The sequence below is a fragment of the Astatotilapia calliptera genome, chromosome 11 (assembly GCF_900246225.1).
Source record: "Astatotilapia calliptera chromosome 11, fAstCal1.2, whole genome shotgun sequence".
NCBI lineage: Eukaryota > Metazoa > Chordata > Actinopteri > Cichliformes > Cichlidae > Astatotilapia > Astatotilapia calliptera.
The window spans coordinates 30,252,718-30,276,730 of NC_039312.1; the positions used below are offsets into that span (position 1 = coordinate 30,252,718).

Below are 24,013 nucleotides of genomic sequence, written 5' to 3' on the forward strand. Positions count from 1 at the left end.
TCAACCAACAACTAACATGATTTTGTAGAGAAAAAAAGCCATTTAATCCATTCTGTCCTTATTCTCTGAGAACACTTGATATGTTATTTTGCTGAAGTTTAATGTAATGAGCCAATTATGTCCACATTTTCCTGCAGTTCCCAAAAGCAAATAATCACCAAGGGTTAGTCCAAATGACCAAAATACCAGTCCAAATTAGTGGGACTTTAATAAAGTAATTCATGTAGCTGTTCTTTTAGGTAGATTAAGGCATCATTTATAAAAAAAAAATAAAAAAAAAATAGAAAAAGAAAAAAGATTAAAATTGTTAAGCAAGTTAGCAGTTACTACCAAGCTGGCTAACAAGTGGCCAAGATCTAAGACTACAAAACATAGCTGCTAGTATAACTTTGGGTATATATGAAAGACAACCCACTAAAGGCAGCAGAGAGTAGCTACTGAGCTATCAATATCTGATATGGCAAATGTGTAAAACAAACAAAGTCATAACCTGGTAAAGCTGCTGACATTCTTTCCATATGAAAATGCTAATATTTCACAATATCTAAAAGCACACATCTGCTCCCCCTGTTTCAAAGCTCCTTAATCTCTGTATCACTTTGAGCACCAGTGTAGTTTTCCTTTCCCTTCACCTGTCTGTCCTGGGTGGTGAGGGGCCATTGGGTGGTGACCCATTGGGGGGTAGCCAGGGTGCATTGCAGCGCCGGGTGGGGGCCCTCCATGGTGTGGTGGAGGTGCTCCGTGGTGGGGAGGAGGTCCTCCGTGGTGTGGTGTAGGTCCTCCTGGGTGCATGCCTGGTGGAGGGGGCCCAGAGTGTGGTCCAGCCCCAGGCCCCTGTCCCTGTCCTTGGGCCTGGGCAGCTGCAGCAGCAGCAGCCGCGGCTGCCGCTTGCTGCTCCATCTGCTGCCTCGCCTTCATTTCGGCGTATTTGAGTTGCTCCATGTGGAACGCCTGACGCTCAGTTAGCAGCTGCTGCCTCTGAAGCTCCAACTGCACAGAAATGCAGGAACCATGAGGAAAGATTATTTTAAGACAGTTATAATACCAAATACCACCAACAACTGGCAGGTATTGCAGTACATAAAGTTACATTTTCATTGCTTTATATCCTGATAAAGTCTGCTTTACGCCAAAAAGGTGCACACTGACAAAATGCAGGCCTGCATATTTTACAGGGCAGAAGCCTAACTTATGAATACCATGGCCATGAAATCGAAACACAGTTTTTACACATAGAGGTTTTCTTGTTACAGGCCACAAAGGTATATTTTACAACTACTTTTAAAAACGTTTTTTTTTTTTTAAATCTTTAAAAACTGTGCATGCATTTAAGAACTGAAGAGCTCGTGCTCATTTCCATTTTGTCCAACTAAACAGGTCGCTGTTTTGGCCATTCCTGATGTCAATCAGCGGCCTTTCCTGAACTTCTCTAGTCTGGCAGCAATAATTCTTCCTCCAGACTGAACTTGCAGCAGATGTACAGCTAGTGTGTGTGCAGCTATGCTGAGATGAATGAGCGAAGTCCTACAATAACTACATAGGCCACTGCACTCACCACACATTCCTTATACTGATGAGACTGGACCCACAGTATCATCAGGTGGGTATTTCAAAACATGGATATAAAAATAAAGAACTACAGCCAAAGTCAAAAAGAACGTTTATGAAGCTAAAAAGAAATAAACTAGCTTCATGACAAAAATCAGAAAAAGAAAGGGGGAGGTCTGTTCAGTTCCTTCTGCATAGCACATACAGCTCTAAATAAAGCCTTGTGTTTCTTTGTTTTAGAGTCTCAGTGTTTTACAGTTTATGTTAGGAACAGCAGCAGGAGTGGGTTGGTTTCATTCCAGCGTTCAGAAAGCCTCTTTAACCAGACTCCTTTTCATGCACTGTTTACAGCTGTGAAACTGGGCTACACTGCCAATGCCGTTACCGTGAAAACACAGTTTTACACTCTCACTAGCGTCTCCAGGGATTGTGCAGGGACAGAACACACACAAACAAGAGCTGAGAGTCATTCATTTGCTCTGTCGGGGCAGGTAACACTTTCACTTGCCTCACTGAACAACAGCTTTGCTTTGGAAAAAATGTTCTCCTCACAGAGAATTAATGCTGCGTCTCTTTTTCAATCTCTATGGAAGACTTGGGCCAAGTGGGGACAAACCTGTTGACTGGCCAATATCTGTTGATGAATTAAATCTTTATTAGTTACTTGTGCCAATATAGCAACAGAAGAAGCGAAACTTTGTAACGCAGTCTTTTCTGGACAACTCCAAAGGATGTGCTAATCCAAATAGTTATATTTCTTTTTCATTTTAAAGTGTTTTACAATTATTTTACATTTTTTTAAACAGTCTAATAAAGACTTCTAACAAGTAAGGATATTTGTGTATTTACCTATTAATTATATGGTAGTGGTGTAATGTGTGCACTCATGTTCCACCTTTAAACCTCCTAAAATATTGACATTTGTCCCAACTTAAAATGTCTGTTCTTAAATTTAGGAGTTTAAATCAAACATTCAACTTTATCTCAATATTTTGTTACACGTGTTGTTCTTTTTATAAAAAAATATTTCACAGGCTAAGATGGGGTATCTGTAAGTATGAACAAGTTAAATGTAAGACCTTTATAACACAATCTTAAGAGAATATGCTGTGAAAGTCGCATAAAAGTGAAATATACCCTTCCCAAGGAAACCTGTTGATGGCAAGTTAAAATGGTGTTTAAGGAAACGTACAAATATTTGGTTAATTTTAAAACACCATCCCAATATTTATCTTTTCAGACTGCTACAGTAAACCATTTGCACATATGCAAAACCTATTAGGTGAAACCTTAACGATGCAGTCATGCTGTATGAGCTAATTGAGTAGCATTATGTGCCGGAGATTTTCACGGTGGTGAGAATGAAAATGTTCTTGACTCTGTGGTGTAGTGGTTGAAACATTTGGCGCACACAAAAGATCCCCGGCTCAAGGCTGAGAGGAGACACAAACAAGGCTTTAAGCCTTGATTATTGTGTGTATCTGTGACGTCCATGTGGCTGCCTGTTTTTTGCCACTGCTCGGACTTGTCTGCAGAGAATTTACATTACAATGCATGAGCCTTGAGTAGCAGACTTCAAAATGAGTACTCTGCTGTTGGGTCACCAAAAACATCCAAAACAAGCAGTTCTGGATCTCCCCACAATGTACAGGGAGTGCAGAATTATTAGGCAAATGAGTATTTTGTCCACATCATACTCTTCATGCATGTTGTCTTACTCCAAGCTGTATAGGCTCGAAAGCCTACTACCAATTAAGCATATTAGGTGATGTGTATCTCTGTAATGAGAAGGGGTGTGGTCTAATGACATCAACACCCTATATTAGGTGTGCATAATTATTAGGCAACTTTCTTTCCTTTGGCAAAATGGGTCAAAAGAAGGACTTGACAGGCTCAGAAAAGTCAAAAATAGCGAGATATCTTGCAGAGGGATGCAGCAGTCTCAAAATTGCCAAGCTTCTGAAGCGTGATCATCGAACAATCAAGCGTTTCATTCAAAATAGTCAACAGGGTCGCAAGAAGCGTGTGGAAAAACCAAGGCGCAAAATAACTGCCCATGAACTGAGAAAAGTCAAGCGTGCGGCTGCCAAGATGCCACTTGCCACCAGTTTGGCCATATTTCAGAGCTGCAACATCACTGGAGTGCCCAAAAGCACAAGGTGTGCAATACTCAGAGACATGGCCAAGGTAAGAAAGGCTGAAAGACGACCACCACTGAACAAGACACACAAGCTGAAACGTCAAGACTGGGCCAAGAAATATCTCAAGACTGGTTTTTCTAAGGTTTTATGGACCGATGAAATGAGAGTGAGTCTTGATGGGCCAGATGGATGGGCCCGTGGCTGGATTGGTAAAGGGCAGAGAGCTCCAGTCCGACTCAGACGCCAGCAAGGTGGAGGTGGAGTACTGGTTTGGGCTGGTATCATCAAAGATGAGCTTGTGGGGCCTTTTTGGGTTGAGGATGGAGTCAAGCTCAACTCCCAGTCCTACTGCCAGTTTCTGGAAGACACCTTCTTCAAGCAGTGGTACAGGAAGAAGTCTGCATCCTTCAAGAAAAACATGATTTTCATGCAGGACAATGCTCCATCACACGCGTCCAAGTACTCCACAGCGTGGCTGGCAAGAAAGGGTATAAAAGAAGAAAAACTAATGACATGGCCTCCTTGTTCACCTGATCTGAACCCCATTGAGAACCTGTGGTCCATCATCAAATGTGAGATTTACAAGGAGGGAAAACAGTACACCTCTCTGAACAGTGTCTGGGAGGCTGTGGTTGCTGCTGCACGCAATGTTGATGGTGAACAGATCAAAACACTGACAGAATCCATGGATGGCAGGCTTTTGAGTGTCCTTGCAAAGAAAGGTGGCTATGTTGGTCGCTGATTTGTTTTTGTTTTGTTTTTGAATGTCAGAAATGTATATTTGTGAATGTGGAGATGTTATATTGGTTTCACTGGTAAAAATAAATAATTGAAATGTTTGTTTTTTGTTAAGTTGCCTAATAATTCTGCACAGTAATAGTCACCTGCACACACAGATATCCCCCTAAAATAGCTAAAACTAAAAACAAACTAAAAACTACTTCCAAAAACATTCAGCTTTGATATTAATGAGTTTTTTGGGTTCATTGAGAACATGGTTGTTGTTCAATAATAAAATGATTCCTCAAAAATACAACTTGCCTAATAATTCTGCACTCCCTATAGTATAATAACCACACGAGGTTAATCCCAGATTAATGGGATGGCTGTGTCAGGAAGGGCATCTGGCATGAAATCTGTGCCAAACCAAGCATGCAGAGCCATCCGCTGTGGTGACCTCTTGGGAAATACGGAAGCAGCTAAAAGTAACCTGTGACTAAAAACATTCTCCTTTGACTTCAAGTCTTTTTAAAAAAACGTATTAGTTGCATTAATAATTTTATAGACCTTTTAAAGATCTGTAGACACTTTGTCTGAGAGGTGGGTACTTTATAAATCTGTCTTTGCTTCAAACAGCTAATTTTCCACTTTAGAGACTAGGCGTAGTTTTAAAGTGCCGGATGAACTTCTGTTAACAGCTCACCTTCATTTTTGATAACCACAGTTATAAGCCTTTACTGAGCATTAGAGGATTTGAGTGCCTGCATTAACTGAAAGTGAAGAGTCCAGCTGCCCAACAGAATACAACATTGTATTGAAGTATTTCTGACTTACAGCCTCTTTCTCACGGTCCATGATGGTCTCAAGTTCCTCAAAGTGTCTCAACTTGATCTCCAGTTTCTTCATCTGGGTCTCGACCAGCAGAGCCACCAAGGACTTGATCTTCCGCTCCTCCACTGCTGCCAAATGCTAAAAGGAAGGCAAATATCTAATCAATGCTAAATAACCATTTCCAGCATTTTACTATTTTAACACACAAAAAAAAAAAAGTACAGGATTCCATCAGAACAACAGGTACACAAAATTATAGCAGCAACACAGTGTCATTTGAGAAAAGCTGAAGTTGTTCCATGCAATTGCTGTTGCAGAGTCAGCAGTCCTGCAGTCTTACCTTGGCTTTTGTGGCAGCAGATGCCAAGGCAGCAGCAGCCGCAGTGGCAATGTTTCCTTCTCCGATATCATGTTCCAGCTTCTTGCCCTTGTCCTCTCCCTCCTCTGTAGGGGTTTTCTCCTCCTTCTCTTTCTCCTTCTCCTGGTCTGAAGATGATGTCTCCATAGACTCCTCTTTGTCTTTGTCTGATAAGGAAAAGAAAAAATAGAAAAGATCAAGCACTTTATGTAGACTTTTCAAAGAATGTGTGTGGAAAAACATTATCAGATTTTACAGACTAATTAAACAATAAAACATTAAATAAATTAGCAAATCATCAGGATAATCAACCAGAAGTAGACCCTTTAAATTGCAATTTAAAAACAAAGTTGCATGCCTGTGAAATGGAGCTTTAGTTTCACTTTGGCATAAACTGTTACCTGCTTGAGCGGTCTTAGCCTCCCCTCCCTCTTCATTCTCTTCTTCACGCTCCGATGCCTCCGCTCCCTCTTTTTTCACCTTTTCTGTTGCTTCTGTCTTGTCGCTCTTCTCGGCAGACTCGCTCGGCTTCTCAGCTTCATCCTTCAACTCACCCTGAAGGTTGAGGAAAATCAAAAATGGTAGGCGTGCCACCACAGAAGGAAAAAAAACCCCAACAACAACAACAACTGTACTGCGAGTCTGAATTTAAGATTTGCTCTGAGATTTGAGAAATAAGTGTGGTTCAGAGTAGCTAGCTGCTTAAAAGTGTTGAATAAAGGACATTCATTCAAGGTTTTTCACCTACAAAATGCTGCGAGTACACTCAATAGTTGATCAAATCTCGCCCCTGTTAACTTTCTTCCCCCAATCACTAATGTAAGAGAATAATTAAGTCAACAGCCACTAGTGTCATTACATTCACTCGCTTTTTAAAGCACGAGACGAAGGCTAAAAGTAAATGAACTGGAAAGTTCTAAATTGTGCAAAAAATAAGTGAAGTGGCTATCAATGTAATAAGTGACAGGTCATCTGTCTGTACAGGAACACTCATGAACCTGTTACAGCATGCCAGACTATCTGAAGCTGTAACCTTGTAATAACATCAGAATAATGTAGTTAGTCTTTGTTTTGTTTCATTTTTTACTCTTGAGCAAAACATGATTAACTGATCTGTCTGGTAGTAAGACACTTCGCAATATTTTGCAATTAATACACTCTTAATAAAACCTGAGGTATAATTCAAACCATAGTTTTGATCAAAATAATCTACCTCACCATTGAATGGGATTATGTTGCATCTCCATTACCAATGCTTGTCACCCCAAGTCTGGTTATATTGTGTACTTTCAATGAAAAACCTAAACCATGAATGAATTCAGGTATGCACATGGCCCGAGTTGGATGTTTTAATCTGATTTATTAATCAGTTTGACCTTTTAATTAGTAGGGGATTTATTATAATATCCATTTATAAATAGATGTTTTCCTATGAGACAGTGAACATCTGAAGATGCATGAAAGGTGGTCTCACCTTGTCAACCTGCTGGGAGTCGGAGTCTGTTTCCATCTTTTCCGGCTCTGTGGTTTCTGTAATTGACAGCAAGACTGAAAAATCAGCATCTGTCAGACAGATAAAACTAACAAAGAGGGTCAGAGCTTATTTTAAATACATTCTAAATTTACATAGATATTACCAACATTTGTGATATGACTGTAGCTGAATATATCATCCTGTCTGGAGTGAAATTAACTTATTGATTTACTGAGATAAACAACATCAAAAAGCATCGTTTGACATGCAGGTACTAAGGTTGAAAGCACTTTAAATGAATAGGCCCACAGGAAATGATAAGTGTTGTGTGTACACTCACACGTGACCGGGTGAATACATGCGTGTGGCTGAGTGTTAAACCATGTCACGGGTGCACTTGAGCGTATGTTAAGAGTTTGAATATTGATTTCGTGCCAGTTGAGTGCTTTAGGCTAAAGGAGGCATGGAACACATTTAAACTTATTGATTACAACTGTAGCTCAAGAGAGCATTAATCTTTAACAAGTGATAAGTATTGTGTGTGTTTGTTTGTGTGCAGGGGCAATGTGGGTAATTTTCAAGACAACACAGAGAGAGAGAAAGCGATGAGAACATCCATGAGTGTGGTGACCCAGTTTTCTCCTTCACCTCCTCCCACTGTGCTGCCCCATCTGCAACCGCAGCTTTAATCCACTGGTTACCACAGCAGTGTACACAGAAACACCACAACATTTCACAATATGTCTTTACTCCTCAGTAGCCTGCTGGTAAAAGGACTGATGTGTAGCAAAAGTCAAATACGAGCCTAAATATGATGAGAAACATCGGTTAGCCTGGACATATGCACAGAGCAGCAATTTACATTAGAGTGGACATCCCTCATTGCTGAATAACATTGTGATGTTGGAGCTGGTCACAAAACTACCAAATCTCACCAAAGACAGATGATTATTTTAGATGATACCTGCCTTCCCCCAACAGGAAATGCTTGAGGTATTACACCTTCTAACATGTTTAGAAATACGTTAAAGACTTTCGAGGTTGGCTTGGAGGCATCAGCCTGTCTTTCTTTACTATCTGTACAAACAACACTCACCAGTCTTTTCTGGCTCCTCGGGGGCAGTTCCAGCAATGCCGCTGCTCTCCAAACCAAAGGCGGGATCCACCTTCCCAGTAGTTCTGGCCGCCTCCTGCACCTTCTTCACGTGAGCCTCCACCAACTCAGCTGGTACCTCTTCACGCACACGAGAGAACTCCTCTGCAAACAAAGAGTGGATGTTTTTTACTTTCAGACTCTCATTGATAGTAATATGACATTTCATTAGTTCATGGTGTGCTCAGACATGAAGCTAGTATTATATTCCCAAGCATGCCAGCTGGACTGTGCAGCTTGTGTTTATTCACTTTATAATGACAAAGTAGTCACATATGCACAGACAGTTTTTGGAGCTGCTTTCAGTATTGTGTGTTCACTTGGTGTTCTCTGTTTATTTAGTTTCAAAAAGCAGTAGTAACAGTGTTAATTACTCACAGAGCTAAACCATTTTTTTTTTCTTTACCCGTACATAGCTACTTTCCCCGTTATTCTTCCCACTTAAAAAGAAAAATAAAAGCCACACATCAGTATCGGCTCATATTCTAGCTTAGCTGACAACAATCAAATCATTTGATATTTATTAATTACAGTGGCCAGTGTTTGTCTGTTGTCTCAACTAAATCTCATGTTACGTTATCTGAGCAATTCAGTAGTTACATTTATCTTCTACTGGTCTTTTTGTTTTTAGTGTAACTGGCACAAGACCAGGAAAAATATTACTAACTTGTGTAACAGGTCACTTTTAGTTACACAAAAGTAACATGTGTAACCAAAAGGCAGACATCTCCTCTTTAACGTTCAGAACCATTCAAAACCCAACCCATGTATATTTGTGGCTGCATGATGTTGTTTAACCCTTTAAGACCTACCATAGAACCAAGTCCGCCAGAGCTTATATTATATTTTTACATGCTGTGGAGCCATTTTTGGGAGCATTTCAAGTTGCTATACATCAATACAACCATTATAGCCCAGATTTTAATAATATGTATTCATTAAGTGCATAGTAATTACATAAATTGCAAAAAAGTGCAATAAACTACAAAAAAATTGAAAATCGTTTTTGATTTTTTAACATATATTTGTAGTTAGAGAAATTTAAGAGTCTTATCCCTCAAAACTGTAAATACAAAAAAGTTGCACAAAATAGTTTCCTACCACAGGAAATTTATTTTGAGTGTCTTCATAGTTTTATTTTTGAAATACACCAATTTTTATACACTGCAGGAAAAACGAAAATAAATATTATACTGCAAATTTGCAAAAAAGCAGCATATGCATCAAAATAAACTATTTCCAGCAGTGCAATATGAGTCCTAAGCATCCCAGAAACGACACAGAAAGTCATAAAGTCAAAGATAACTTTTAAAAAGAGCAGTATAGGCCCTGAGGCCCTGATCGCAAAAAAGACTACATTTCCGCGAAAATGACGTCACTTCTGGTTTCGGGCAGGTAATGGCGGAAATGCAAAAGTTCGCGCTGACGTCTATTCCAACGTAGGAAGTGTTTTGAACAGCTGATCAGATCGGTAAAGCGTGTTTCTGGAATATTATGTTTTTGTTCCTGCAAGCGCTTTTTATGCAGTTTTTGCAAAGCTTTATGTGGAAGGAAACCGTGACCTAGGACAAGCTGATGGCATCAGATGTAAGTACAACTCCCCCGGTTTCATATGCAAAAAAAATTTTTGCGCTAGCTTACGTGGTTGCAGTGCTACTGGGATTTAAAAATAGTTACGCATAACAGAGCGTTCCCGCTCCGATCGGCTCTAAAGGGTTAAGATAATGAAACTGAATATACAGATAAATCTCTAGTATCTCCTCTGAAGTCAAGAAACTGCTGCACTGATATTTGTTGTAAATGTTTCTGTTTCTAGCTATTTAGCAATTAAAATACAGAAGCTCATTAAAATATCATATAGATTTAAACCCTGCAGTTTATGGCTCTTTCCCACCAGTTCTCACCTAGTGCTGCCTTGGCTGCAGCAGATGCCACTCTGGGATCCACAACAGATGCCAGGAAGGCTACTGTGCTCATGACTGGGTTCCCAGACTGGCTGAAAGGTATGGGCTGATAGGAAAGAGGCCCAAGTGTGGCCTCCGTACTCTCCAGGTATGGATCTTCAATGGGCAATCGCAGGAAGTGCAGGATGCACTCATCTTGGGTGCGTGAACCAACATGCTCTGAAACTTTGTTCCAGTCATCTTTATACATCTCCAGGGCCTAGCCATAGGTGACAGGAGTGACGATACAAGTCTTATTATAAAAAGAAAGCCAGAGAACATTTAATATAGCAATATTTATAATTCCATGAGGCATAAAGAGTTTATCGCCATCTTTTTTTGTTAAAGACAAAAAAACATAGAAAGAAAATGACAGAAAAAAGTGTGTTTATTTTAAAAAATTTTATCAGGTCATAAGAACAGGTTGAGCTTATGATCAGCAGCCAAACATTGGAAGTTTTTCTTATTTAAAACAGGACACTCCTATCTTCTGTACTTTAAGACTCACCTCGAGCAGCAGCAGAGTCTCCTGCTCAGTCCAATCTCTGGTAGTGCTGCCTGCTTTACCCTGAGGAATCAAAGTCCACAATAGACATTTCTTTGTTTTTAAATTCTAACACACCAGCTCAGAGAGACTGTTAGAACTTCAAACATGAAAAACACATTAGGAAGTTAAACAAGTTCCAACCTTGATGCTTTTCCTGTTGTAGAGGTCAGAACGAAGGCTAAAGTTCTGCAGGTCGATGGGCTTGTCTTTGCTTTTGTCTGCAAAATTGGGCATTGGCTGTGGAGGAGGAATCTGGAAGGAATAAAATGGCCACACATTAGCAAACCGTCTGTATGAAGATGTATTTTTTTTGTAATGGGACCATCTGAGACGTGCAGCAGTTTTACAAATGAAGCTCATCAATGAAATGGTACAAGGGTATAATGGAGGGAACCCAGAGAAAACAACACAGCTGTGATTTTTATTATTATGATTTCAGTGATAATTGTTTTGCAACTATTTCAGTTTGTTTTTCTTTTGACATCTTAATCAAAGTTAAACATCTTTTGGGGTTGGTGTGTTGGCACACACAAAAACAAAACAAACAATCAAATCACAGATTCCATGCTTCCCTTTTAAAGTGAATTGCTAGCAAAAAGGACAAAATTCTTCAGGAATTTGATCTATATTTGGTATAAAAACAAAAAACCCCACAAAACTAATTTAGATGTTTAGCGATAACGTTCAGGGACGTTATTAAAAGCCACTCTGGAGTGAGTCATTGCTCAAAAATTTCTTTATTTGGAACCAATCTATTTATCCTCAAAAAATATGGTCCTTGGCTGCACAAGTGGATTCAAACCTACTTCTTCCTTCCCTCTTTAAGTTGTCCTTACCGGTTGGGGTCTGTGGTTAAGAGGCATGAGGCCAGAGGGTGTGTCAGCCAGCACAGTAAAATGAGGAGTGGGTGGGGGGCCCATTGGCAATGGACGAGACTCTGCATCGACCTGGTAGTTCACCAAACCCCACTGCTCCAAGAATGCATGTACCCTGGAGGGGGAGGGGGAATAATTACATTAAAAAAATAATTAAAACAATGAAAAGCTACTTATCATCTTCTCTTTAAAGCATGTGTGGCACCTACAAAGGTACCAGTCAAATGCATGGCATTTCTTCAGGACTGTGTTTGGCTGAAGGCCTCCCAGTAGGTGTTAACTTGCATAATACAACAATTCAATTCATTTAGGGTAAGTTTTTAATATTCATAAATATTTTTTATTGAGTTAGCCACTGCCCATTAATCCAACCAAATTAATATGTTTAAAAAAAAAAAAAAAAAAAAAAAAAAAAAAAAAACCCAGAAAAGTTAACAACATGTGGATCTGTCGAACCTCATGATGGCGCAAACATCTCCAGTCAGGTTCCTGCGGCAGGAGGTGGAGGTGAGGTACTCCTGAGGATTCAGCCGATACGTGTCGATCATGAAGTTTCGATAGGCCAGGTATCTGTGTTGAGATGTCGCAGTATGTCCCGTTAGAATGATAGGAGACTTATTACATGAAAGCTGCGTTTTTATATATGTGGGACTGTGTGTGTGTGTGTGTGTGTGTGTGTGTGTGTGTGTGTGTGTGTGTGTGTGTGTGTGTGTGTGTGTGTGTGTGTGTGTAAACTCACATTTCTGGAGTTTTGGACTTGTTCTTTCCGTTGAAGAACTCTGGCAAGGCTCGTCTCTCAATCTCATGGATGCTAACAAGAAAGGAAAAGAAAAAATATTGATAGATATCAAAGTAGGAAGAAACAATGTTATTCCTAAAATAAAATTGTATTTTTAATGGCAATGAGATTAAGAATGGCCTGCAGATGTCATCAAGTGCACCTCTAACTGCATGTAAACTGCAGCTGGTGGTTTTTTTTGTGTTTTTTTAAAATGCATCTGTAATCCATCGTCTTCCAAACAGCAACATCTCACTATCTCTCCAAAATAAAAAGCCTCCTATCATCTCCACTCCACATAAGCTTTTGAAAAGTTAGTTATAACTTATTAACCAAGTTATTTGTGTAATGTAGCTTAAGTTTCAGATTCACAACACTTACCTGTTGTAGTCAAACCAAGCAGCATAGCTGGGGATAACGATGTGATGCGTCTGTTCAGTCACATTGTCCTCATTGGCATCCAGTCGGTTTATTTCACTTTTGCCTTGTTCCTCATCATCCTGCAGAAGGATAAGCAGACAGGTCAAGTAACAGCAGTCTGAAAAAAGTCATCGTGCTGTGTAATTACAATTCATGAGACAGCCCTACTTTGGAAGTAAAGTGGCTTTGCTCACAAACATTTATCTAAAAAAAGAAAACAAAGCCTGTATAAAGAATGAAGAAAAACAGCAGGTGCACGCTAGTTTTTAGTTCTTTGAATAATAACTATAGGGATATTTTAATCGTACCATTTCCTCATATTTCAATTAGATTTAGTTTAACTGAATCAAAATACACTGTTTATATTACATATCACTCCCAGGAGTGACTGGGAGTGACATGTATATGCGATATTCCTGACTACACTGGAGAGATAAAGACAGGAATCAGTGGTCGTACCTTTCCACCAGACATCACAGATTCATCTTCCATGTCATCTGGAAAAAATAAAAATAAATGTCTCGACTCAGGTTTGCTTTTAAACTGCGGGACAGCTTATGCTCACATACAAAAGATGCTAATCTCACTCATATAACTCCTACAAAAGGAGACAAGTTCATTTATAAATACATACCCAAGTCGGCCACATGCCCTCCTTTGACCGGTGTATTCTCGCTGTCTTTCTTTGAATTTGCTGTGCATGGAATAAAAGAAAAAAAATGTACAAAGTGAAGTACAGAAGAGGGGAAAAATTAAAATATTTAAGAAAAATTATTCAAAGACTGTCTAATTCAGCCATGGGCATGAAGACAATAACGAGCTTTCTGGTTTGCAAAAGGAGAGACTACAATAGACTGAGTGCGTGTCTGTGTGCTGGAGGAAGACAAGGAGATTTCTTTGGGACAAAAGTGGGACATAACGAATGGGACTTGGTCTAAAAAGAGTATTATAGACAGAATTGTGTGTGTTGGTTTTAAAGGGAATCTTTAAGCAGAATACAGATCATGAAAAAGAAGCACCCAAGGGTTTTTTTCTATTTTCTGACTTAAACTGTGAGCGTCAATGGGTATGTTTTTTTCCCTTGCTGCTGAGGGGATTTTCTTGTCATCATAACATAATGATTCAGTACACAGCAGCCACATAGAGAATAATCACAAAAAAATGAATTTAAAATTGAATGAAATAAAATTTATCTCTGTTTAGAAAAGGACAAACCTTACAAAGAGAGAAACAGGACAAAGATCACAGTGCAGGTTTCTTACTGCTTATAAAGCTCTAGCTGAACATTGCAACACATAACAACAAGACTGAAGAGGGCACTTATGACAGGAATCATTTAAATATCCTAATTTCTGTCTCTGATCTTACTGGCAACTGCAGACAAATACCATTTAAAACTGTTTATATATATTATATATATAATATATATATTATGTTACAATTATAGATAAAATCTAAATACGACTCAATTGATGATCAATTAAATGTAAAGACAGTAAAGTCATTTTAGTTATGCGTACTTTGCTATACATGCTATAGAGCAAAACTTTACATTTGTAACTGAATATTAAATACCCTTTTTATCTGCTTATGTAAAATTTCTTTAATATGACTATTCTGTGATGTTTAACTACATTTAACAAATATCAAAGTATTGATGGCCAAGTTAGGATGCCTATTGTGGTAAAAAATTATTTGGTCTATGCAAGCAGTTTTTGTGTCCATGTAACCACCTAAATTTAAATTCAATTAGTTAGGCGTTTCATAATAACTGTCTGACGTTTTCTATGACAGCTAAGACAGAATAATTACATTCATTTTAGAAGGCTAAAACATTTAATGAACAAGTGTATTTAATTAATCTAATGATAATCCAAATTAATGCTTTAATACACAGGAAAAGTATCTCATGTACAGATGGTAGTTTGCAACACAAACACAAATAGAGCCAAGCTTAGCCCCTATACTCAGCACATACCATTCTTGGAGATGCTGCCCTCCTCCATGCTAGCACCAGCTGAGGAATCGTCCATGTCTTTTGTCATGTCCTCTTCAGTGTCCTCCTCTTCTCCTCTGTGGCCCCGTCGTTTCCAGTGAGGTCCCGGGTTCCTGAGAGAAAGAAAGGATTTATTTGCTTTTCTCTAACTGTTAAAACGTGACAATAAAAAAAAAAAATCAAACACCAGGATAAATAACTGATATCTTATTATACTGCACCACAGGGCTTCATGGTCGTCCTAATTCTACTCACATCAGTCTCACTGCTGTACAAAGTGACATGTTCATTCATTAAATATAGTCTACATTGACTCAATCACACATACACAGTCCTGCTACCATAAATGCTCCCTAGCACAATCACTGTGGATTAATATCCAAATACAACTAGTCCCCAAGCCTTGGAAAATAAATTTTTGCAGCATATTTTATTAAAATCTGCTTAAACAAAATGAATAATACATCTCCTGTTCCTGAGTCACATTAAGGCCTGTTGTCTTTTGAAAAAAATGTATTGGATCACCAAGTTTTATCCTTTAGAGACAAATCTGAAGTTTTAGGAGACCACTTGCACAAATCTGCATTTACTCAGTACTCGCTACATTTTATACTACCAATAAAAACAAAAACGAAGAGAAGCATCCTTACCCCTTCTTGCCTCCCTTCTTACGGGACTCGGCTGGAGTGCTGGGTGGAGAGGGTGAGCGCCTCCTCTTCTTTCCCGCAGAGTTGGCCTTGCGCTCCTTGCGATCGGGTGTACGGGAAGACTGATCAGACAAACCCCGAGCAGCGCAGGGAGCGAGGGATGGAGGATGAGAGAAAGAGCGGCAGAATGAGAGGATGGAACGGTTGCACACACAAGGAGGGGAAGCAGTGGGAGAACGACCGTAGGAGGGGTGGGGTGGGGATGCCGTGGAGGTGGAGGAGACGATCAGGGTTCCTGTTTGTCCTCTTCAAACAGACACTCTTTCACACTGACCCTCATTTCAGGATCAGAGGAATTTCTCTTCAGCAGCAGACAAACTTCTTTATGTCCAGTTGTCACTATTTGATTCTTTTTTTCCCCCTTTTCAAATTTAATAAAAAGTAACAAAAAAAAGGCTCCAGATTAGATAAAATGAAAAGCTTTTAATGTGTTTGCTGTGGCTCTATAGATGATGTTAACTTCGCACTCTATGACTGCATTCTGGAGATTTATCCAAGTCCTACAAAACAATTCATCCATTGTCAATAAATTTGGAGCTTTCATAAATATTTCTATCCTGCAGATGGTGCTTCATCCACCAAATTATAAGAACTAGTAGAAAAGCCTAAGCCTGACCAGTCAGCTTTTCATAAATCAATGTGATGTGAGTGCCCGCCTATTCAGCCCAAACTCACACTTAAGCGAAAGCTTCATCTACAGCTTCACACATGTAAACAAGGATGAATATGCCAGCCAGCATAGCAGTTCCTGATGATTAGGTCAGCTGGCAGGCTGTCCTGACTGCACTTACTACAATGGCCATTCCTGGCAGTCTTTTTTCTGTTTACTTCCAGGCATACTCTGGGGCTGAGGATTAATAAAAAGTTAATTCATATAAAAACTATTTTTTTGAAAGGCTTAGTGAAGCATGTGCTTACTAACCTCATAGATGCAGTTCACTCAATGTTTTGTGTGAGTCCGTGTATGACAGAGGTCAAGAGTACAACGTAAGGGTAACCCAAAGAGCTACACTTAATGGGAAACTGGAGCACTTAAACATCTGTGTGGCCAGTTTGCTTAATGCTCACATGAGTGATCATGAGTGATCAGTGAAAAGGCCAAAACAATGTAAAAGAAAACTTAATGTCTCTGGCATCATAACTTTTGGAGTTCATTTACTCAACATGAACAGGAACCCTGAAACTCATTAGAAATAGACAAAGTGTGAGGAAAGGCTTGGAAAGGATGGGCAGCATGCAGACTGAAGCCAGTTGTGAACGAAGAAGAGTGAGGTGCACAATCCATACAGCAAAGCAACATGCAATGGGACAGACTAACAGCAAAAACATTCAAATTCACACCAGCATTCACACCTAGTCTCAGTCAAATAATTTCCATTTCCAGGCTTACATACAGTACAGATTTGAAGACCAATTTTAGATTAATACCTCTACAAAAGAGCCAATTTCAACACAAGTCACTTGTAACAACGATCAGGTTGGCACCCTTTAACAACAATGGTAGGAGCGGTGCTGTCACACTGTACTGATATAACGTGGCTGGAAAACCTGCTTTCTCTTGGATTTGAAGTTTGGATCACTGACACACACCCACACAGCAAAAACACATACCTCTTCCTCTTTGGGGAAAATCTTCTGGCGGAAGCTGACTGGCTTCTTGTTCTCATCCACTTCGTAGTCTTCCTCATTCATCCACTCATTGAAGGCATCTGTGTCTAAAACCCACTTGGCATGGACCTTATCAGAGTAAAGAAGGAGATAACAGAGTAGAATCAACTCATCAATTTACTCTGCTGACCTAATTTCCCATTATTTTTCAGTGGAAGACACTAAAGAACAAGTAGAAGAAATACATAAATGCAAAAACAAGGAAATTGGTTAGCTGATGTGGTAAAGCCGCTTCACTTTACATTTTAAAATAAATAAATACAATAAAACTGCTTGGTATGCAGGTAGAAACACATGTCAGATGCATACAATAGTGACCATTTATATTCTCAGGACAATTTATAAACACATAGGTAACAAAAGCCAAAACTGGAAACTCTAAGGGACACAAAAAAGTCTTCCAGTATCAAAAGAAAACCTATTGGTTACAGACATCTCACCTTCCAAGGTCTGTCAGTGCTGGGTGGGTCCTCTGGGTCACCGTCTAACTCACTGGCTGACACCCAGGTGTCGTAGCTAACAAAATAAAAACAGTTATCAGTAACTTCATGAAGTCATGAACAGAAATATCTCTCTCAGGATGATTCGAGTGATTATTTATTTTTCTTTTCTTTAATAAAATGCCAACATTTTCCTAAAATGCCCAAATATTAGAAGGAAATAATTTACATCCACCAGCTGAAGCACAGATCTTTTTGTGAGCTGCTTAATGCCTCACTCTGCTCACCTGTCTGGGTAGAGACCCCAATGGACAAGCACCTGCTTGTCTTTTCTCATGACAGGACGCAGCCACTCCTCTGCAAAACATAAATACCAATATTCAGGAGTTTTCACAATTATTTACACTTTTATAAGCAAAAACAAAACTAAAAAAAAAAACAAAGTGGTAAGATTACCAAGCAGTATTTGATCACTTTACTATATTTTAAGTCACTTTTAAAATCTTTCATTATTTAACTGTAGTAATAAGTTGGTTTTAGGTCAGAAGGATAATGAAGTGAGAATGAAAGAAAGTAGATATGTGGTTCACATTACTTGACTAAGAATTAAGTTCGTAAATCACAGAGATAACTAACAAACCTTCTTCTTGCTGGGATAGTGATGGGTAAATGATATGGGTGGCCTTCGACTTGTCATCAGTAATGGAGCCCTGAAGAGAACAGAGAAAAACAAAATGAACAACTTAAAAGGCTGCTACACCAGAGCGTCCCACGAGAATTTTACTACTCTGGAAATCATTTCATTTCTGTGCTCACCTGGTGTCTTTTGATGATGTCTTTGAGCTTACTAGCCTGTTTCTGCTCGATGTCTGGCGACAGGTAAACAGTGGGTCGAGTCAAGCAGTTATTCTACACATGAAGAAGGTTTAAGTTAGAGTCACGCAAAAAGTTGCTTTATAACAAAGCAAAAGTACAAAAACAAAAGTACACTCACTTATCTCTCAATGCAGTGATTACAGTTGAAGTTTTAAGGGACACTTGACAACATAAAAACACACCTTTACCTCATTTCCATACAACTGCATACAGTCAAAATCTGATACCTGCACACTGGCTAAATGGAATCTGAGCTTATTCATTTAAAATGTTAAAAGACTTTGAGTTACTGAAACTTACAATAATTTTAACAATAAAAACCCTGTATGCATTTTGAAATTGTGAATGCCAGTTAAACACAACTGCAATATCTGAACTTCATAACTAGAATACACGAAGCCTAATTGAATTTTATTAAAGACTGCACTTTGATTAACAAATGTACTTAGAATAAACATAAGGAGAAGCTCGAGCATTAGGACTTTGTCCTGTACCTGGACCAGGTTCTTTTCAACATTTAAGAACATTTCCACGTTCCTGTCCATCCGGGAGGGATTCTGTAGGTCAAATCTTCGCCTGAGAATGACACAAAGCCACATGAATATTCAAATAATAACTCTGCATTTATTATGACTTTATGTGCAACTTCTATGCCCTACACCATCCATGGACTGCTGAGATATTCAACTTGGGGGACAAATAAAGTCATTCAAGGTAGTACAATCACTGGGAACTGACACAAATGGTTATTTTTTTAACTCCATAAACCAACATCCTAAAATACAAGACCATTAAGATTTTTGCTTATCTTCAAAATGCACAACTGAGATAGTTTAAATTATATTTCTAAGACCAATGACTTCAAAAGGAGGGTTTAAGTTGATGATCAATGTCAGACCCATCTGCTCATACTAAGTTACACAAGTTAACTTACCAGCCTTGCTCGCTCTTAAACTTGTAGACAGATCCCAAAATGTGACAGAGAGCACCTCCTGCCTTGAAATCCAGGAAACACTTGGCCTGAAGATATGAGAAGAACCATAAGAACAGAACACTTTACCATTTGGGATTCAACTGTGATGGCGATTTTTGTAGAATGCAATGTTTGTATGCTTACAGGTAGCTTTGTAAGAGCAGGATTGTTGACTCTTCGCCCAAATGCGTCTTCCTGGAAATGCAGCAGTTGGACCACGAGACCTGCCAGGGATTTACTGGAGGGGGAGTCATTCTGGACGTACTGGAAGTAGGCACAAAAAAAAAGTTATTGGTAACATGATAGCAATGGCACAGATTCCCATCTCATCTAGCAGTCTTTTTTTTTTTTTTAGCAAATCAAGGTGGCCAAAAGACAGAAAAATACAACCTACAAGAGTTTAGATTTTTTTTTTGTACATGAATTAATTCCAAAGAAATGCTCAAAAGTCTGAGAATGGGCTTCTTCATTTGATAATAAGATAACTCTTTATTGTCATTGCACAGTCATTCATAGTACAATAGTACAATGAAATTGGAAAACTGTCCCACAACGACATTGCATACAACACAACACGACATAAGTTTTGATACTGTGATGTGTTAAGTAATAAAAGGAAATAATAAAAAGAAGTCTGTTACCATGATATGAGCAGCCACAAGAGTCGTTTAATAGAGCTCTATTTCTGTTTTGTTTTGCTATACTAGTATTAAGCAGTGGGGTATAGATAGGTTAGTCCTGTAAAGAGGCTCATGCACCTCTCAGATGGCTTAAGTCATGACGGAGAGCATCATTAGCATGGTTATCAGCAGCTGGGAACATCATCACAAAGATAAGAGCAAGCCTCGCTCCAGAACATCCAATCATGAATTCATGAACCAAATAATATACAAACTATTGAGTAATGTTAAAAATACATTTGATTATTTTGAAATTCAAATGTTTCTTGGATCATTATGTTAAGTTGGTGGGGGACAAAACAACAGGGTGATATTCACAGGTGGGCAGACTTCAGCAGATGAGGTACTACAGGGTAGAACAGGAGGTTTGGCAACAGGAAGCAGAGATAAGAGTTACTGAAATAATTAGGCAGATTAGTCGAATATCAAAATAATTGTTAGTTGCAGCTCTAGAGAGTCAACAGACTAATGATTTTTGTTTAAACTTGTTATATCTTTTGCCTTGCATGGCGACAGGTTTCTGCTTAGACTGCTGTCCCTGATATCCAGGTCCTGTTACCAGCAGGACAAGAGGGATAGTTGGATGCTATTTATTTCCTGATCTTTTTGCTCTAGAGAATCAATCTTGACCAAAAAACTTTAAAAATCAAGTCATGACTTTATCCTTTAAGGTTTAGCCAGTGCAAAATCAATGTAATCCAACGACAATGTTAGTGAATCCATTTATCCATTTATATACTGTTGCATCACCAAATAATGACATAAGGTTTTAGTTGCTTATTTTAGATTTAGTCTATGCTAAGTTCATGCAACACAACAACTAAACACTGGCCAGAAAGATCACAGTCAACAGCAACAAAGTACATTTAAAGCTGGAAGACCTTCCACTGCTATATGGCCTCAAATAACTCACATAAATATCTTTGCAAAAAAAACCCAAAAACAACAACAACAACAACAAAAAAACGGATGTATTTATTATTCTTAAAGGCAACTTTATTGAACAGTGGATATACTTAAAAAAAGCCAAGTTTATATATGAAATATTGTAATATAAATCTGCGAGTAAACGCTGTATTCACAAGCCCTTATCTATGCCATTTCATTTGAATAATGTTTCTGCTATAACTTGAGCAGGCACAACGTGTTAGTGGTTTTGAATGAGAGCCTGACGTGACAAGAGGAGCACTCTTTGTTTGGCTAACTCAGTAGGCAAGTGCAACCTGCACGGTGTGCTATACTGCTGTGTTGACAAAACTCAACACACTGACAGCATGGAACAGGACTGGGCCTGCAAACAGCACGCAGTGAAGTAGATAATTACCTTCTAAGTAAAGTACCTTTTAAGATGGCATAAAAAGAAAGCTGGGGTTTATTAAGCTAATATTATAATTTCTGCAGGGTATGTCCCGTGACTTACATACAGGTTAGCATCACGGGCCTTTTGAAAAACTAATAAGAAAGTCTGGTTTATCGTTATTTCTTTTTAATGAGAAACGTATTAAATACAAGTTAAAAAATTATACGCGGCTATGTGTCGCTCGTTTGTAAACATTTCCCCCCTGAGCGTCATATTAGTAGCAACATTGAATGGGCAGTTAGCGAGCTAACAATAGCTATTTGATAAACAAGAACTGATAACTTAACTGTTCAAGACAATGGGCAGTATACTGACGGTGAACTCCCAAACAAAATTATATATGAGCACTCTTAAAACTTAACTCTACTTAGCTCTGGGTGGCTGCAGCTAACTAAAACATGAGCGCCCCTTTGTGCTAGCGGGACGCGGGCCTTCATAGAAATCAATAGAGGAGCGGGCAGCTAGCTTACCTTCTTGTAGTGCTTTCCGATCCAGAGTCGCACCGTCTCCAGCTGGGATATCGTGTCTGAACTTTCCCAAAATTTCGCAGACGGACCACCATCTTTCTTTCGTCCCACTGCGGTTAAACCACCGACGGGGCCAGTGGTCGGTCCACCCGAGCCCGTTCCCCCTGCCGTTGTCGCCGCCGTCGCCATTGTGTGTTTTGTTCGCTGCGTTGTCTTTCTCCTCCACGGCGTCCCTCAGCGTGCAAGTTTTCGAATGACATTGCGCAGCCGCAAACGTGTTGAGTAATTTGAAGTCTCGCGAGCCTGAATATCAGATGGTCCATGGGAAATGTAGGCACCTGAGAAGGTTCCTCCTTTTTTTTTTTTTTTTTGAAGTTAGTTTATGTTAAAAGTAAGATGGCGTATTGGGGCCATGGTATGTAAAATTAAAAAAAAATTAAAAATGGGACCGGGTTGATATAATAACTTAATAATAGCCATTACAAGTAATTTGAGTACAAAACTATCAATTTCCAAAATTCAAGTCAAAAATGTCAAAAAACTTAAATTAAAATATTACATTTTTAAAGAAAAATCTTGCACTCTTTATGGTTATAAATTCACAAAACTAAGAGGGGAAAAAAGTTTGTTTTTTTAATCTAAGATTAATGTCTAAAATGTATTCATTCATTTGATTATCATCATTATTATTATATTACTCTTGTCTGTTGTTCTCATGTGGTTTGATACTTTTTCCTGCAACATACAGATTTGAATCTTCGTATGAACTTTTATAATCCAGTGAATGTGTTTTTGCCAACAAGATCCAAGTAGCCACATTATAGTAACAAAACACAATTTAAATTTTTTTTGGTGTTGCTTACAGATTTTTTTTTCTGCTTTAACTACTCAAACATAATATGAGACTTATATGAGAGTTCAGTCTTACTTTTTTGGAGGGGGGGGGGGGGGTTATATGTACTAAATTAGCACTTTTACTTTTCAAAGCTATTGTATGGTGCAATATAAATTAACTATTGTCATGTAATTTGATAGACAAAGTTGACTATTTGTGAGCAGCAGTCAGGATGGCGCCATCTTGTGGTGACACTTTTTTTTGCCTACCAGCTTTGGCCAGATTTAACCTCAAGAGAGATTACCGTATTTTTTGTCAGGTAATACAAGACTCTTTTCAGCTTAGTTTGTGCCTGTGTCTGTACAGAGCCAGGAGGTGGAGCAAGTTTACATGACTACACCGTGATGTAAATAAAACCTCAATAACATGTAGATTTCAGTATCTATCTATGTCTGTTCAAGAATAAGAGAATAAAGCTGTCTTCACATAGGTTTTCTTCTTGTAAATAAAGTACATTAACATATAATCTAAAAGTTAAGAAAGTGTTTCCAAAAAGTGGTGAAATGATTATTTTATTTTATTATTTTTTTTATTGATTTACTTTATTTGTTTTTGGTTGAACACTACACTCTACACTACATTCTACTTTTTTCTAATTCTCTAATCTCTAGTCTAATTAAATCCACTAGTTAAAAAAAGTAACTTGTTAAAACCCTTCACAAGTTTAATCGAGCACAAGAGATAAAAAATGTGTCACGTGCCCAGTAAAAGGGGTGTACTGTTTAAATCCCAGCTGAGCTGATAACGGCACTTTATGATACTGGGAATTTCAAACCCCAGCTGATAAATATCTGGTAGATTAGTGAGCAAAATCCTTTATATTCAACAGAAAAACCTGTACACGAATCACAGGGAGTGGAACAGGAGCTCTTTTTTTGCTCCAAGCACATTAGCACGGCCCTATAAATGAGAATAAATTACAATAGTGTGGCATATTCAGCATAACGTTTCAGATTTTGCTTATATTTGTTGAAAACTGAATAAACCAGAAGCGAGTCAGTTCATTACTAAGGTTGGGGTCGGATTTACTTTTGGATTTAACCCACTTGAGATTGACTTGAGTATATGAAACCCATTTAACTTTTTTGAGAAATGTTTTTCCTCTTGTTTTTATTATTCTTGCCAGTTTTTCTATTTTTCACTTTTTCTTTTTAAGTTTTAAT

The 24,013-nt window shown here is 38.6% G+C and overlaps 1 protein-coding gene across 2 annotated transcripts in view; it reads right to left on the reverse strand.

The window, feature by feature from the left end:
• Positions 1-22,215, reverse strand: part of smarcc1a (SWI/SNF related BAF chromatin remodeling complex subunit C1a) — a 28,932-nt gene extending 6,717 nt beyond the window's left edge. Inside the window, exons 1-26 of one of the 2 annotated variants that reach the window (XM_026184120.1) lie at positions 21,959-22,215; positions 19,593-19,712; positions 19,410-19,495; positions 18,970-19,051; positions 18,416-18,508; positions 18,240-18,309; positions 17,887-17,956; positions 17,600-17,675; positions 17,103-17,228; positions 15,435-15,529; positions 14,767-14,897; positions 13,423-13,482; positions 13,248-13,285; positions 12,750-12,868; positions 12,330-12,401; positions 12,047-12,160; positions 11,552-11,705; positions 10,857-10,967; positions 10,677-10,736; positions 10,130-10,388; positions 8,169-8,330; positions 7,073-7,128; positions 6,000-6,153; positions 5,581-5,765; positions 5,244-5,378; positions 633-990 (exon numbers count right to left, since the gene is read on the reverse strand). In XM_026184120.1, coding sequence (XP_026039905.1) covers positions 633-990; positions 5,244-5,378; positions 5,581-5,765; positions 6,000-6,153; positions 7,073-7,128; positions 8,169-8,330; positions 10,130-10,388; positions 10,677-10,736; positions 10,857-10,967; positions 11,552-11,705; positions 12,047-12,160; positions 12,330-12,401; positions 12,750-12,868; positions 13,248-13,285; positions 13,423-13,482; positions 14,767-14,897; positions 15,435-15,529; positions 17,103-17,228; positions 17,600-17,675; positions 17,887-17,956; positions 18,240-18,309; positions 18,416-18,508; positions 18,970-19,051; positions 19,410-19,495; positions 19,593-19,712; positions 21,959-22,144 — 3,172 coding nt within the window. In that variant the 5' untranslated portion in view covers positions 22,145-22,215. Of the gene's footprint in view, positions 1-632; positions 991-5,243; positions 5,379-5,580; positions 5,766-5,999; positions 6,154-7,072; positions 7,129-8,168; positions 8,331-10,129; positions 10,389-10,676; positions 10,737-10,856; positions 10,968-11,551; positions 11,706-12,046; positions 12,161-12,329; positions 12,402-12,749; positions 12,869-13,247; positions 13,286-13,422; positions 13,483-14,766; positions 14,898-15,434; positions 15,554-17,102; positions 17,229-17,599; positions 17,676-17,886; positions 17,957-18,239; positions 18,310-18,415; positions 18,509-18,969; positions 19,052-19,409; positions 19,496-19,592; positions 19,713-21,958 lie in introns of both variants that reach the window. The other variant, XM_026184119.1, reaches the window with a different exon arrangement.
• Between the last annotated feature and the right edge of the window lie 1,798 nt (positions 22,216-24,013).